Source organism: Vigna radiata, chromosome 4, assembly GCF_000741045.1.
Source record: "Vigna radiata var. radiata cultivar VC1973A chromosome 4, Vradiata_ver6, whole genome shotgun sequence".
NCBI lineage: Eukaryota > Viridiplantae > Streptophyta > Magnoliopsida > Fabales > Fabaceae > Vigna > Vigna radiata.
Window position 1 is genome coordinate 5398310 of NC_028354.1, and position 16351 is coordinate 5414660.

Sequence of the window (16351 nt, forward strand, 5' to 3'; positions counted from 1 at the left end):
TATATCACTTTAGTCTATCAGATAATATGTTATTTGAAATATAATTAGTTTCCATCAAATCATGTACTTATACATATCTTGCATAAATTTTTGTATACAAAATTACAATATAACAGTTTAGGAATTGACTAATTTGGTAGAATTTATTTTACTTAAATTTATTAGAAACTGTCAATTTTTTTATGTTTGATGCTACCTTAATGAAAATGTATATTAAAATTTAAAAGATTTAACATGTTGATAAGTATGTAATTTAAGTTTAGTCAAAACTTTTAATAATTTAATGAAATGGCTAATTTCTTGTCAATATATATGGACTCTTATAGACTTAATTTATTTTATAAAAGCGTTAAACTTATACGTTGAAATGATATTTCTCTTATACCTAGCTTATAAAATTAGATAATTAATGTCAATTAATTATGTATACGTTCATGTATGCAAGCTCTTAGAACGTTAATAAGTTTATTCAAATGGAATTGAGTTTGATTTCTTAAAATAAAATTTTGAAGTGTGGTTCATAGAAAAATACATTTTAAGAAACCATCTTTACAAATATTAATGGAAAGTAAATATATATATATATATATATATATATATAATCTTTATTTTTTAAGTTAATAGTTACCCTCAATTATCGCTGGCACAAAAAGAGGTTTTTAATGTCTTATATTTTAAATTTTTGTATGTTTGATCTAAGTTAGAGGTAATTACGGAAGATACAATCAACGTATAACGTCACACATTCAACGTCGAACTACTGAATAGTCAACATTAAAAATAATTGGTGACATTTTTGTAAATAAATACAATTATTAAACGTCTTTTATAATTGTAATTCGACCCAAAATGATATAAAATGTCCCCCAGCTACATTAAAAGTTCAGTGAATTCAATAAAAATTTGAGTAGAAGATTGAAAATTCATTTACTTTATCTTAGCGCGCGAGACCTTCTTTTCTTCTCAAACTTTTTCAAACGAAGTTTGACGACCATTATAGATAATCTTTCCTTCGATACAAATGCATGTTAATTAACTACTTTATGTATGATTTTCGTTTGTTTTGATCGATTATTTTCGTGTTCTTGTCATTCATAGACGTATTCTGCTTTCTCTCTCACGAGTGATGACATTTTATTCCAATGAACTCATCTTTTGAAGGTTAGTTTTCGTTTTTAAGAACTTATTTGTTGAACTTGTTTGTTTTTTTCTTTTAACTTGTTTATGGTTGTTATTTGGTTGAACTTCTTTATTGTTGTTTGAAATTTATTATTTTTCTGATTTTCAGATCTCATTGATTTGTAAAAAAGAATTACGATTAATTAAAAAAATAAAAAAATAATTAACATCGAATATTGACAAAATTCGACGTTAAGTTAACGTCGCATATTGACAAAATTCGACGTCAATTTAACGTCTCCTGATATGACGTCGTTCGAAAATTCACCGTTAAAAGCTCAAAATATTCAACGTTATACACAATTTTTGTATTAGTGATATAAATTTACATATGATAAAATACCATATATAAATTTATGGTATATATATATATATATATATATATAACAAACTAAAATTTATGTATGTTGCATGTATAATAATGTGTTTACATTACAATTTCTATAGACTAAAAGTATGGGTATCTCAAACAAATATGTAAAGTATACAAATTTGGTTAAAAAATATCAGGAAAAAGAATGAAAATATGGCATTTTTAAAATTTAAAAACCTCAATTTTCAATCATTTCCATTTTTGGAGCGTATTCGTCCTATATTTGAATTAAAAATTATGACCATTTAAAGTCTTTTAAACACTAAATTTTTAAAATTGAAAATTTGTGATCAAATCAATTATAATAATTAGTTTTAAATTGAAATAATTAGTCTTTATTATATTTATTTTCCCTTTATTTAATTTATTTATTAATGTTAAATATCAATTATTATAATTGATATTAAATTGGTGGAATTTATTTCCTTTTAACTCTTTCCAATTAGGTTATCAATATTTATATTTATACTATTGCAATCCAATTATCAAATAAAAAATTCATCAATTTGTATAAAAAAGTATTTTAGATGATTTTTTTTATTTGATCATTGGATTCGAATAGTATAAATATAAATATTGATAACCTAATTGGAAAGAGTTAAAAGGAAATAAACTCCACCAATTTAATATCAATTATAATAATTGATATTTAACATTAATAAATAAATTAAATAAAGGGAAAGTAAATATACAAGAATTAGCTAATATAGACTAATTATTCCAATTTAAAACTAATTATTTGGACGATCTGGAAGAGAGATGCAACTTGAACAGACCATGTGGAGACACTCCTTTAACTGCTTGAGGTATAAGACGATCCTGTCGACACAAGTTTGATAAACAGGATTCGGAGTTGGAGGTACAACGGTGGTGGAGATCGTCATTAGCGACGCAGGAAAGGATTCATCTGGATATTTGAGAAGATCATAGCCATCAAGAAGAGCTTCAACTAATTTAAGGGCAGAAGCTTGGTGACACTGCTAAGAGTGATGTAAGTGAATGGTTTTGATAGCTTATGAGGGTTGCTAATAGATGAAGAGTTGTCATTGGCCATGGGAGGCAAAAAGAAAGGAAGGAGGGACGTCCTGTGTTGAAGAAGATAAAAAAAAACGAAGAGGATCGTGAATGACAAAAAGTTTATGACCAAACCATCCATGAACAAGTAGAAGATAAAAGACATCGGATAAAAAAGATACTTTTAGGAGGCCGCTAGCCACCGGCGACAACAAAGACAGAGTAGACAAGGATTAGAAAACCTGCTCTGATACCACATAGAAAGTATTTTGGATTTTTTTATTTGATTATTGGATTGCAATAGTATAAATATACAAATTGATAACCTAATTGGAAATAGTTAAAAGGAAATAAACTCCACCAATTTAATATTAATTATTATAATATCAATTATAATAATTGATATTTAACACTAATAATTAAATTAAATAAAAGGTAAATATACAATAATTAACTAATAAAGACTAATTATTTCAATTTAAAACTAATTATTATAATTGATAAGGTAAATACTTTACATTTAAATACAACCTAATATAAGTAACTATAAAAAAATTTAGTCAAAAAAAATTCTACCTATTTTTAGTAAATTTTACAAAATCAAGATTATATGGATAAGTTAAAACAATCACATGTACAAGGGAGAAAATGAGAAAAATCAACCTCAATGGTAAAAAAACACAACTTTTAGACACACATTAATAGTAGAAAAAAATCCTTAGACACGTGCAGTGCTTATATTTATGTAGTCTAGATTTTGTTTACACGATGAAAAAATGAGCACAATATGTTTTTTTTAAACAAATTTACATTTGATTTATATAAGTTAGACGTAAAATTCAATTTTCACATATGATACTTATTGGTCAAATGTAAATTTTAACAATTTAATTACAAAAAGTCATTATACATTTTTTACATTTATCTTTTTAAGTCAAACATAAATGAACATAATAAACATATTTTATGTCAGAATATTAATAAACAAAATACTTCAAACATTAAATCAATAAAAGTCAATATGATGGATAAGTATTATACTCATAACTCATCCTTTATCATGAATTTAATGTGTTCTCATATGCTTTATAATTTTTTTAATAAAATTTTATTTTAGATCAAATAATTGATGAATTTTAGAGTATGAGTATAATTAAGATGTTAAAGTTTATAATAATATTTAATTTAAGAATATTTGAAAATTCTAAAAAAACTCGTTGATTAAATATATATGTAAACCGTCTTTGAATATTAAGAGAGTCTTAAATCTAATGAAAAGTGGAACCAAAGTGATGAAAACTCACACCGAAACTTTTGTTGTTGTTGTGGTGAAAGGAGAGAAGTTTCCAAGTAGTGGTCGGGCCAGATAGATATTGGTAGGCATGTGCTGTTAATATTTTTACCATATTTATAACTTTGATGTTTGGTTTCTGGAGCAACACTTGTACTACACACACACATATATAGTTTTCTTTTCATTTTGGAGTGGCCCCTCTCACATGATCTTCTTACTCAATCATCATTAATTAAGAAACCCTTTTCCAACCTTGTAGTTCTAGTTGTACATGTCTCGTTTTATACCTAGCTATAGTACTACATCATTATAATGTCATCCATTATCCCTCTATCCTCCACTTCTTTATTCTTTCTTCTCTAGAACAACCTCTCAGGTGGGGCTCCCATAATTCATCACCCACCCTATGCTTTTGCCTCCAACCATACTCCTTTTACAATTATATGTTTATATATATTAAGATAAAATGTTTAATTTCAAAATTAACAATGGATTTTGACTCATGATTTTAAACTTTTGATTTTAAAAAATACATTACAAAGTTAGTTCGAGTCCATTATTTATACCTATTTTTAGAGTGAGGTCGAAAATTTATGTTAAACATTCATTCATATTTTTCTCATAATTTGCTTAAGTTGTTCTAAAAGCTCTTAATTAAATTTTTTCTTATTCACTGAGTTCAAGCTCCTAATCGTATGCGTAGGTACCTGTCAAAGACACTATGATGCTCAAGTAAGTAATTTAATCGAACGAGTGTCACAATAAAAAATACAATCATCCACCTCCTTACCTCATATATGTATTTATAGGTTTCGAAATGAACTTATGATTAACGAAGTTGTAATTGCGGTCCAGTACCTAATAAGTAATGCTTACGAGTAAACTTGATTAAAGGTAATGCTTAAAGATATCTATGATCGAGATCGTCTGTCCACTTACTTTTATTTGACCGACCTTTCTCCATATGCCCGTATGGACGTACCGTACAATATCTTTTATAATAACACAATTAGATATCAAAAATCGGTTAAAGTATATATATTTTTAAACATTAACTAATGATGATAACATATGAAACAATAAATTCAATAAACAATAATTTTCATGACCATAAATTTTAACTTATAACTTTAATATTATATGTTAAAAAATATTTTAAATCTAATTCAATATTTAAACCATATCACTTTTGCCTTGCACAACATGGAACATGTGCATTATACTAATTACCAATAACATTAACTTCTGTTTTTACTCTCAAGAGAAAAAGTGTAAAAAAGGATGGATCCGAAAAGTTTGGGTGTTAAGGTTTGTCATTGCTCAAAACTCTTTAACACAAATTTAATTTTTTTTAAACAAATGATCATTATATTATTTTTAAATAGCATGTAGCAAAAGATAAAAATAAGTAGGAAACAAAAGCAAAGAGTAACAATAATTTGGTTTCACTTTACTTGTAATTTTGTTGCAATTTATGGATATTAAATGGAGGCCATTAACCTAGTGGCTAACACACCGCCGGCTAAAAAAAAGGATGAACATGGCCGTCCTCCCACCTTTGATTGTTACCTCGGTAGCCTTTTTCTAGCTTTAAGAAAGGAACACCATTTTCATAACCCTATGCTAGAAACAAATATTTTTCATTCATTTTCAAATTCTTCTAATTTTTATCCCTTAATTTCAAATTTGAATCTTCATTATGCAGGTCTGTTTATACTATAGTCAAATTGTATTACTTTTTAAAGTTATTCATGGCTTGTGAAATTAAAAATTATATTGTTAATTAGTGCATTATTTTTATACTTAATGATAAATTATCCCTAATAATGTTTTAAAATATTTTCTACAAGTGGTCTTATTTATTATATATGATTATGACTATTTGTGTCTGTGATTAAGATGGTGTACGAGAATATTTTATTTTTTTTAATACATTTAATGTTTTTTATTATTACTTTTTAAAAAGAGATGTGCTATGGAGATACTATATATTTTGTATTAACCCTGAATTTCACAACTTGTTCAGGCAGTATCTATGACCCCCTAACTCCTAAGTAATGATGAGTAAAAAGTAGAAAACAGTAGCTAATTAATTATAGGTTGAAGTTAAATATTCCGAAAGGAAAAGAGACCATGAAAAGCAAACAATAGAAAAATGGAGGTTGCTTGCTTTGCATGCTATAGAACATGCCCATAAAACAATTTATTTCAAATATTTACACACACTTGGTTGTCAAAAAGTGTAGATTCATTCATATGGAATAAAGCAATCATTCTTTATTTATACTTTCTTAAGGATGAGACAATATTTATATCATGGATATTTATTAGAACTTGCATGGAATATGTTTAAAATTTTAAAACTAAGTTATGACTCTCTTTTTTTAATTTGTGGTTTACTAATTTTGTAAAATTAAATTCTAATCTTGTTGTAATAAATCTTATAAGCAAATATATAATAAGTACATATGTATGTTCTGTTAGAAATTTAATATAAGTTGAAAGTTGACATATAATTAAAAATGAACAGCAATGTTGTTTTAAATAATGATAACGATGGTCGAATTTAATAAGATAAACTAAGATTATTTTTATTTGAATTGAGTTATTTTTAGGAGGATAGGTGGTGGGTTAATCATAATCCTTGAATCCCATTAAGATTGTTATGAATGTGTTGTGTCTTTGACCAGAAAACGCACGAAGCATGTCATGTGGAAGTGATTTTGACCCATGGCTTACTGTTTCAGCCAAAGTGCATTGTTCAAAAGCTGGAACCTTCAAAGGACATTGCTTATGCCTTATGTTGTGTTATGCCTCCAACCTTTTTTACTCTTCAGTCCTTTTCGGAGCATTAAAACCTCAACATTTATTAAGATATGGCAACACGCCACATCTACCTTCTGATTCATTTTTCTTCCTGTTATTGCTAAGATGAGCAAGACTTTAGGATCAGCTGTTGAAATTTTCATGTTAACTAGAGATAAGACTAAATTATAACATGTAAGTAAGGTGTAAACTTTATCATACAAAATAGTTTTGTGAAGTTAAATTAGATTTAAAGTTTACTTCTAACATGATATCATAACTATGACAGTGATGTTTCTGATACGAATGTGTTTGATAAAATATTTTAGACTAATAATGATTAAAGTTTGAAATATGTGACAAGTATGGAAGGTGATGAATAATTCTGAAGCTAGAAGAACTGGTTCATTGGGCTTGCAGTTGGCATGACAGTGTGGTTGAAGTTGAAAACAAATTGGGAAGGTTTGATTGTTGTTGTGTCCCAAATCCACAGTGAGAAAAAGGTGATAGGTACATCCCCCCAGAGTGCAATGCAAGTGATGGTCACTTTCTATTCTCTTTTCAAGCAAGTGCTTCAACAAAAGGGATGTGATAATACATGCTGCAGACTTTAACCACAAGTACAACAACTATTGCCAAAGTTTTCATCCAATAATACATTGCTGCTGAATCCTATAAAAAGTTACAGGGCACTCAAAAACATCACCCTAGATTAAAAGGCTAATAATAATTGCATTGACGACTTGGAGAACTATATTTACATTACTACTTTGATCTAACCTAAACAAAGTGCACCACAGTGCTTCTTTGAACATGGAAAACAAATGGAAAAACAACTGGGTTATCTTATCAAACATGCAATTATTCTAATAGAATACACCAAAGGAGGAACAGCTGCCTTGAGACTCTTGAGCAAAATTTGCAGCAACTAAGGAATCTAAGATGGTGAACCAATTCTCATCTTCTTCATCCTCTTCATCTCCTCCACTTTGGCTCCATTGAATTGAAGTGTTCTTGTCAATTTCATCATTCCTTGCAAACCTTCCTCTGATGCGTGGCCTGCTGTCTGCCAATGTTTTCCTGCAAGCATACTGATTCCATGCAAAAAGAAGACAAGTTAACATTTTCACACTAGCTTTTTCATAAGCGATGGACCGTTGAAAACATTATAACATTGCACTATAAACTGAAGTGTAATATAAAGGATATGTTGTTAACAACACGTTTGATTGAGCGTGGTAGTAATCTTAAAGAATAAGACAAAATCTGTGGGAAGATTTTCATGCTTAACTAAATTCTGGTCCTGTTATCAAGCAGAGAGTGTGGGGAACAAATTGTCAAATTCCTGTCCTGTTACATAGAAAATGTTTCACTTCTATTCTTAATCAGGATTTTGTCATGTGGATTATCTTTTAACTGTGTCTCTTAACTTCTAATTCAACCTTGGACATGATTTTATTTTTAATCATAGATCATGAAGCCAAGCACAGTGTTGTCCACTATATTCTTAGATTTGTGGTCCTTTTGGAATATATATTTTTGGTTGATGCAGATGCAGCAGAGGAGTCTATTAACAACAGTAAAACATTGAAAGCTACTCTAAGTAAGTAAACATGATCAAAATAGTGAGTGTGAGTCAAAACATTTTAAAAAAAAAGTGAACCTTAATTTTCTTGTTGAAATTCCTCTGGTTCCTCTTGCTTCTGTATCTCTCAATTCTCACCTTCTTCTCCTCTGGGCTATATCTACAAGCTCTGTTCATACCTTCTATAATCATATTGCTTTCGCTTGACAACGGACTATCTGAGAGGTGATTGTGTTGAATTCCATTAATCCCCTGAACAAAACGTTCCATATTATTAAAAATTATAAAAAATAAATAAAAATCATGTTGCCACAGATAATAAAGAGGAAGTAAGCATAACCAAAAAATAATATAAAGAATCTTCCTGATTCTGTTTGACACAAAATTCTACTACTAAAACAATCTACCTCGGTGATCAAATCAATTGAACATAGCCCCACGTAGGATTCGATGAACACACTGGTCTTCTATTCTTTGATACATTAAATCATACTCCTTTCATTCACGGTTATGCTTTACCTATTCACCAGTCCTTATTACGTACCAGTGTCTCGCAAAACTTGACTACTCAAAACAAACCGTACAATAATTTTAAGCTGAAAATAAAGTTTGAAGTGAAAGAGTAAAAGGGCACACAGGAGATATCATGGGTGACATCAAAGTTGAATTTTTTAAGTCTGCAATTTATCGACTTTTTTTTTTTTTTTTCTTTCATGGTCTTTTCAATCTACCAGAGTTCTTACTTAACCAGTTCGCAGACCCAACAAAAGAATCTTCCCAAAGTTATGTTATTGTTATAATTTAACCAGTTTGCACACCCAACAAAACCAGTTTGTACACAGAACAAAGATTCTTGACACAGTGATCTGCACAACATGTGACAGTGAGTGCATGAAATGAAGAAAAAAAAAATGTACCTGGAGATCACCAGCACTGCAAACTCTCCTAACAGGAGCATGATGGGAGTCGAGCAATTCGTTGAAGAAAGCAGAAAGAGGATGGTGGGTGCCATTGTTGGTGTAGTTGAAGGAGTTACTACTGACACTCCTCTGCATAAAGGTGGGAGTAGGAACAGAAGTGGGAGAGGCACCATAACTGCTATAGCCACTGCTACAGTTACTGGTACTGTTGTTGTGGTAGCAGTAACTGGTGTCGGAGTTGTTGAGCTGGGAGAGGGTGTCGAATTGAGTGAGCTGAGGGAAGAGAGAAGAAGGTGAAGGAAAGGGTGATGCAGTGGCAGAGTGTTCAAACATGGTGGAATGAAAGGAGTTGGTAATGAGAAAACTGATTGAAGGAATGAAGATAAATGAATGGTTCAGTGAGTGCAAATGTCTGCATTTAAACACATGTGAATTATGCAGACTGTAACGCAAGAAATTATTACACAATTTTAAATTTCTGATTACCGAATGTGTGAGTGACGTGGAGGATGACGTCATCATTTGATTGAAGAAGGGAAAGGGTCGTTGACCTTGACAACGTCTTTGTCTCATGAAAATTAAGTTAAACCTCTAAATTAACTTGGCATAGCATCACAAGTGTTTACCTAATAAAAGATAATCATTCATAGAGAACATTTTTCTTTTCTTTCATTTACGTTTTATTCTGTAATCCAAAATTACTCTACAATCAATAATAATAATCATAAACACCATTATAAACCAATCACACATAAATGACTGTTTAAATTTTGTTAAAAAATATTGTCTAAATATCATTATCCTAAAAAAAATTTTCTAAATGATATTCACCTTTCTAAAGAAAAATTTACTGTCTAATGCATCACAATTAACTTATAACTTACCATCAATAACCCTTTATTATTATTTTGTTAATGTTCTTTTAGTATTTTTGTTGACAATATAATATTTTTAAAGATTATAATATGTTGTTTAATTATGTTTAAATAGTTTAAATGTTTATTTTGTTTATCATCAAATTGTATTAATATTTTAATTTTCAACTATTAATAATGTTTACTGAAATAGACAAACACTTTTTATCACTAAAACAATAAATTTAGTCGATTTACTTTGCTTATACAATAATAAATATATAAAATAATTTTTAAAAAATAAAATATCCTTAAATCAAGCAATCTACACAAACCCATAATAAATTACCAGATTACAAAAATATCTTATAAAAAAACATAAACATATTAAATCAATTCATTTTTATTTTAACCCCTAATGAAATTACCAATCTTAAATTCATCTAACTCGATATATATTGCAATAACTAAATTAATGGTCCATATCATTGTAGCAGGAAAATAAATAGAGTGAGAGTGTACTTTATAACATGCTATAAAATTCATTTTTTTTTCTCATTGCTATAAAATGCCGGAGACATTTTCTTTAACAGGTCTCATCACTGAAAAGGTTGGAAAACAAAGAATAATCTTGATTGATCCGAATATTTTATATTTCGTGCTTTATAAATATGTTTTTGTATATTTTCAGGATTTTTGTAAATATTTTTAAATTTTACAAGTTGTGTAAGATGAGAATATCATAGGTTGAAGATTGAGGATTTTATATGTAATTTAATTTATAGGCTTAATAACCAATTTTGTCTCCAGTTTCGTTGACAAATCTTAATTTAGTTCCTCGTTTTAAAAGTGTTTGAAATGAGTCCTCATTTTCAAAATTTTGAGTCAAATTAGTCCCTTTTGTTAAACAGAATCAAATGGTCTTAAGGGTTTAATGATTTAGCATAAGAAATATTATTTTATAGATATATCTGTAAAATAATATCTTTTCTGTCAAATCATCAAATCCTTAACGTTGTTTGTTTCTGTTTGTCGAAAGGGACTAATTTGACTCATAATTTTGAAAGTAAGAACCCATTTCAATCACTCTTAAAACGATGAACTAAATTGAGATTTATCAACGAAACTGAGGACAAAATTGACTATTAAACCTAATTTATATCATAATACATCACATATTATAATAATAATAAACACATATACGTTATAATATGTTTTCATATAAATAAAAATTTATTATAATAAACTACGTATGTTAAAACCGACTATAGAAATTACGTTATAATAAAATACACGACTTATTATAACGTATATTTTCATTTTATTTGTAATAGAATAAATTATTTTTGTATGATAAAATATGATTTTTGCAATAATAATTAAATCAAATTATTTATTAACTATATATAACGACAGTTTCAATTATTTATTAACTTTTTCATCTTTTCTACACTTACTCAACAACACGGTAACATTTTATGTGAGTTGAAAATAAAAACATTTATTATTTTTTTATTTTGGTTTGGTGAATTGTTGGAAGTAGGAGGTCAACGAGACAAAAAGGGCAGAGGATACCCCATAACATAAAGACTGTGAGTCCAAAACTCCATAGTTATTTCACATTCTAACTCACATCACATGCTACCAACTTTAGGACATTTTTTAATACTTTCACGCAACAGACAAATCTTAATTACTTTTCCGTTTAATATACTCTTAATTAACCAACTTACTTCAATAATAATATATACAAATAATTTTATTTTTCCTAATACTTCTGTTAAATTATAGTAAATAAAATCAATTTTAATTCCAATGGCTTATTTCAATTTATTTAATAACACATGTAATCAAGAAAGTAAGTGACATAAAAAGAAGTATACACAATATATAAATTCAGAAAGAGACCTGTTTAAAACCTTAAACAGTGTAAAAATAAATAAACAATTCTTCTCAATAAACTTGATATCAAGATAATATTTAAGATAAGTGTAGTCTTTTTCAACAAAATATAGAACAATTTTTCATTAATATATATATATATATATTCGATCCCACCACTTGCTATGATTAATTACTTTTCAATATCCCTTATACGTGACAATCTCATGAAGTTCAGGAAAATTTTAACATTTCATGGGTCTAAAATATAAAACTATACAATATTTTATATTATTATTTTACTAAGATTTGTTTTTATCGATTACTCGAAAGAATCTTAATAATTTTTTATTTTATGGATTGGATTTGGAGTTTTGACATACTTAATATTATTTTAAATGACTCTAGCATTTAAATATTTTAAAATGGAATGTTTTATCACAAACACTACTTTTATACTCAAATAAATACAAAAGTAAAACATTGCATGTGAAAAGAGTTTTATTTTTTGGGAAAATGTAATTTTGTTATTTTATTGTTTAGATAAATTATAATTCACAATTTAATATAGTTTTAAATAACTAAAAAAATGAAATTGAAATGTCATCAACTTCTTTTTTAATTACAGTTTTTTACTTTTCATTTTGATATCTCTAATAATATCTATATCCTTTTACCATCTGCCTTCGGAATGAACTTTAGCTATACTTTTTTTTTTTTAATTATGTATTGTAATGATTTATTTGTTTTCATAAATGCACTTTACACACACATATAATTGAAATTCTATCAAAATATTTTAATAGTGCTATATGTTTATTTGTATAATTTTTAAAAAAATTATCATTTGTTCATTTATATTTTCTTCGATTCTTCGTAAATAATGTTTTTCTCTCTAACTATTTACAATATAAAATAGAATTAAGAACAATGTATTAATATTCATGTATAATTTACTAAACTAAAAATACAATTGATCTTAATTGGTTATTTCAAGAATTTGTAATGTTGTAGACTGCTGTAAACGACATCCAGAATACGAAATAATAATCACAACTATATCTACTAAATTTTCTGCCAACTAAAATAAAGTATAATGTTGATTATTCAAAATACATATTCTTTATATTTATAATTATATGGGAATAAAGTAATCGATGTAGAAAATTATTGGTCAACGTTGTTTTCCTTAAGTTTTCAATTTTTTTTATGTGAATTTGGAGGTAGACGAGAGTAGATTTGGAAGTAAAGTTTATAAGAATTAGTATAAGATTTAATTTAGGTGATAGATTAAAAAAATTTACTTCCAAATTCACTCTCACTTATTTCCAAATCTATTTAAATAAACAACAAAAATATTTATCTTCAAATGTTCTCAAATTCTCTTAATTACTTTCTTCCAAATACACTCAAGTGAGCAATGGTTTTACAAGATTTAATATTGAAATAGCAATGCAATGTTACAGAGTAGTTAGCTCTGAATAAGTGAGGTGAGATATTTAGTTAGGTTCTTAATCATGATTAGGCCGAGACAGAGATACCTAGTTTTAGGCTGTTAGGGAAGATTTAGAATTTGGAATGTTAAATTTTCTTCACCATCATCATTGGGAAATGAATAGAATAGCACTATAAATATCTACAGCTTTATACAACTAGTAATCTGATATTCTGGTGCATGTTATTATCAAAATCAAAAACTCCATAACTCAGAAAATATTACATATTATAATATATTATTACAATAAACTATTTTCTGGAGATTATTGATTATATTTTGAAGTGATTTTCATAAACTGGGATTAATTAAGGCAGCCCAAAGCGTATTAGGCTGACATTAGAATCACACTTTCTTGACCATGTTTTTGAGGCCCAATAACCTTAATGACTGAAACTGGATTAAGCCTCTTTTATCTTTTCTTATCAATTTGAAGTCTTCAAACACATGTCTAATACAAGTTTTTTTTTTTTTTTTTTTTTTTTTTTTTTTTTTTTTTTTTATCTTCCCAAGATATGTAGAGAATATAGAGATGTAAAAATGAGTTTAATCTCATGAGCTTTCGAGTTATACAAAAAAGTTAGTTTAAATGTGATTAAATTAAACTAATTCATTTATCTCATAAGTTAAATGTATTTTGAATTGAGTTGAAGATACATTAACTTGTTATTTACTAATAATAATATTTATTATTTTTTTATTATAATTATTTATTACTTTAATTTAATTATGTAGATTGATAATTTGGCTTTTTTTTAAAGACTAAAATGTTGTTAAATAATATGTAAATAGCTTAAATGCTTAATTTTATTGGAGACTTACATTAACAATAAATAAAACAAATTTAAAGTATATAACATAATAAAAACCTCAATTTACAAACTAAATTTATAAGATTAAATTATATTTAAAGTGAAAAAAAAAAATATTTGTTAGCAAAACATGTGGATAAACACTTTAATTCTTGATTCTTTACAATAAAAGTTCCTCCAAATATATTAAAATTAAGGTTAAGAAAAAATTACGGATGACAAAAATATTATCTATAAATTCGTTGATATTTTAATATTTGTTTATAAAAAGTAATTATCATATTATTTATAGTCATAAATATATATTTACACACAAAAATTAAAATTAAAATTTAATTTATATTTTATTAAGTTAAATTTAATTAAATTATAATTTTATTAGATTAAATTTTAATTTAAATTTAAATTTTATTATATATATTATTTAAATTTTATTTTAAAAAATTATAAAATATATATATTTTTTAAAATGTTTATGTATATTCATGGCTACTCACATATCTTAAAATATGTTTGAGTATTTTTTAGACATGTATTAAATATATAAGAAATATTTTTTTTTTGCTAGTTAAGTAATAAATAAAAACTATATGTGTTCGATTTGATTTCTTGTCATCATAAGATATGTTACAAAAATTTTAGCTTTAAAAATTAAAGTTAAATCAAGTTGATTTTTGTAACATAGTAAATATACAATTGAAAACTATATTTAAGAGTCCTTACATTTACAAATAATAGAACAGTTGCAGGGAATAAAGTTAGCTTACAGTTATCCTAAAATAATCATAAATTTAAAACTTTATTGAAAATCCTATACTGATACAATTTTAAGTACAAACCGAACGGTCATACGAACAATGTATTAAACCGAACTCTACTACATTAATACAAAATGAATAAAAGACCGGACGGTCTTACCCCAACATAAACACTCTTCTTCTTCCAGCGCCTACTCCAGACTATCTTCAGCACACTCTGCTCACATCCACAGGGTGATTATTACAGTGACAAGGACTACCGAACGGACAACATGACAAGACAGGAAATAAGGGTAAGCTAATGTAATTTAATTCCATACTCATACATACCTTACACTCAAGTTCAAACAATATCAAACCGAGCACTAAAACACACAAAAACCAAATACAAAATAACATATACATATGAACACTCAAATAGTTATGACCGAACACTATACTCATGCATAAACCGAACATCTGACTTGACCATCCGGATTGTATGAATTGTTTAGCTATGACATTTATGCACCCGGGTGGATCCTAGCTGGGATGCCCTTAACAATTGCCACCCAAGGTTAGTCCAGTGATGATTACCTTAGTACATCAATACCCTAAGGTTAAAGGACCTCCTGCCATTCTCACACATGAGTAATTACAGAATATCTGGATAAATGACAGCTTAGCCTTAGCCACATTCATACTTTACAAATTCAACATTCATCCAGGAGATATTTCGCCTTGGAATTCTCTTTCACATTACTTAAAAGCATAATCTTCGTTACATATAATATAGTTTTCATCCAACAATCATATCTTCATTCAAAGACCGATAACTTTGTGAATGGTAGAGACCGAACGAAAAGTAACACCCTAACCTATGAACATGACCAAACGGTTAGTGACAAGTAAGGATCTAACATGGGCATAAAGGAAGTCCCGAGAACCGAATGTTAATCCACCGAACACTTTTAATCCATACTGCACTTCATTGACTTAAACTGAACACAATTGGTTTAGACCAAACTCTATTGAGATCGAATATAATTATGAGATCGAGTACTACAAAGAGACCGAGTACTATTACAACTGAATACCACTAAGACCGAGTGCTAGTCCAAGACTGAGCACTATTGAAATTGAGTGCTAGTATAAGACCGAGCACTACAAGGATAGCACTCACCACCAGTGTAAGACCGAATGACACCACAATATGACCGAACGGTACACTAGAATGAAAACCAAAACTTAACCGAACGATCATTAACAAGTACGAATGAAAACCAAAACTTCACAGAGCCGAACACTCGAGTGAGACCGAACGGTCATTAACTAATAAGGCTCTATAGAGGCCGAACGTAGTTAAAACCGAACACCAGTACTAGACCTAATACTAGTGTAA

At 27.7% G+C, this 16351-nt stretch overlaps 1 protein-coding gene across 1 annotated transcript; it reads right to left on the minus strand.

Annotated features, from left to right (window-relative positions):
* Positions 1 to 7252: 7252 nt before the first annotated feature.
* On the minus strand, positions 7253 to 9649 carry LOC106759000 (zinc finger protein CONSTANS). Its single transcript, XM_014642012.2, has 3 exons — positions 9168 to 9649; positions 8329 to 8502; positions 7253 to 7756 (listed from the first exon to the last, which is right to left on the minus strand). The coding sequence occupies exons 1-3, from the start codon at positions 9501 to 9503 to the stop codon at positions 7532 to 7534; spliced, it is 735 nt and encodes a 244-aa protein (XP_014497498.1). The 5' UTR covers positions 9504 to 9649; the 3' UTR covers positions 7253 to 7531.
* Between the last annotated feature and the right edge of the window lie 6702 nt (positions 9650 to 16351).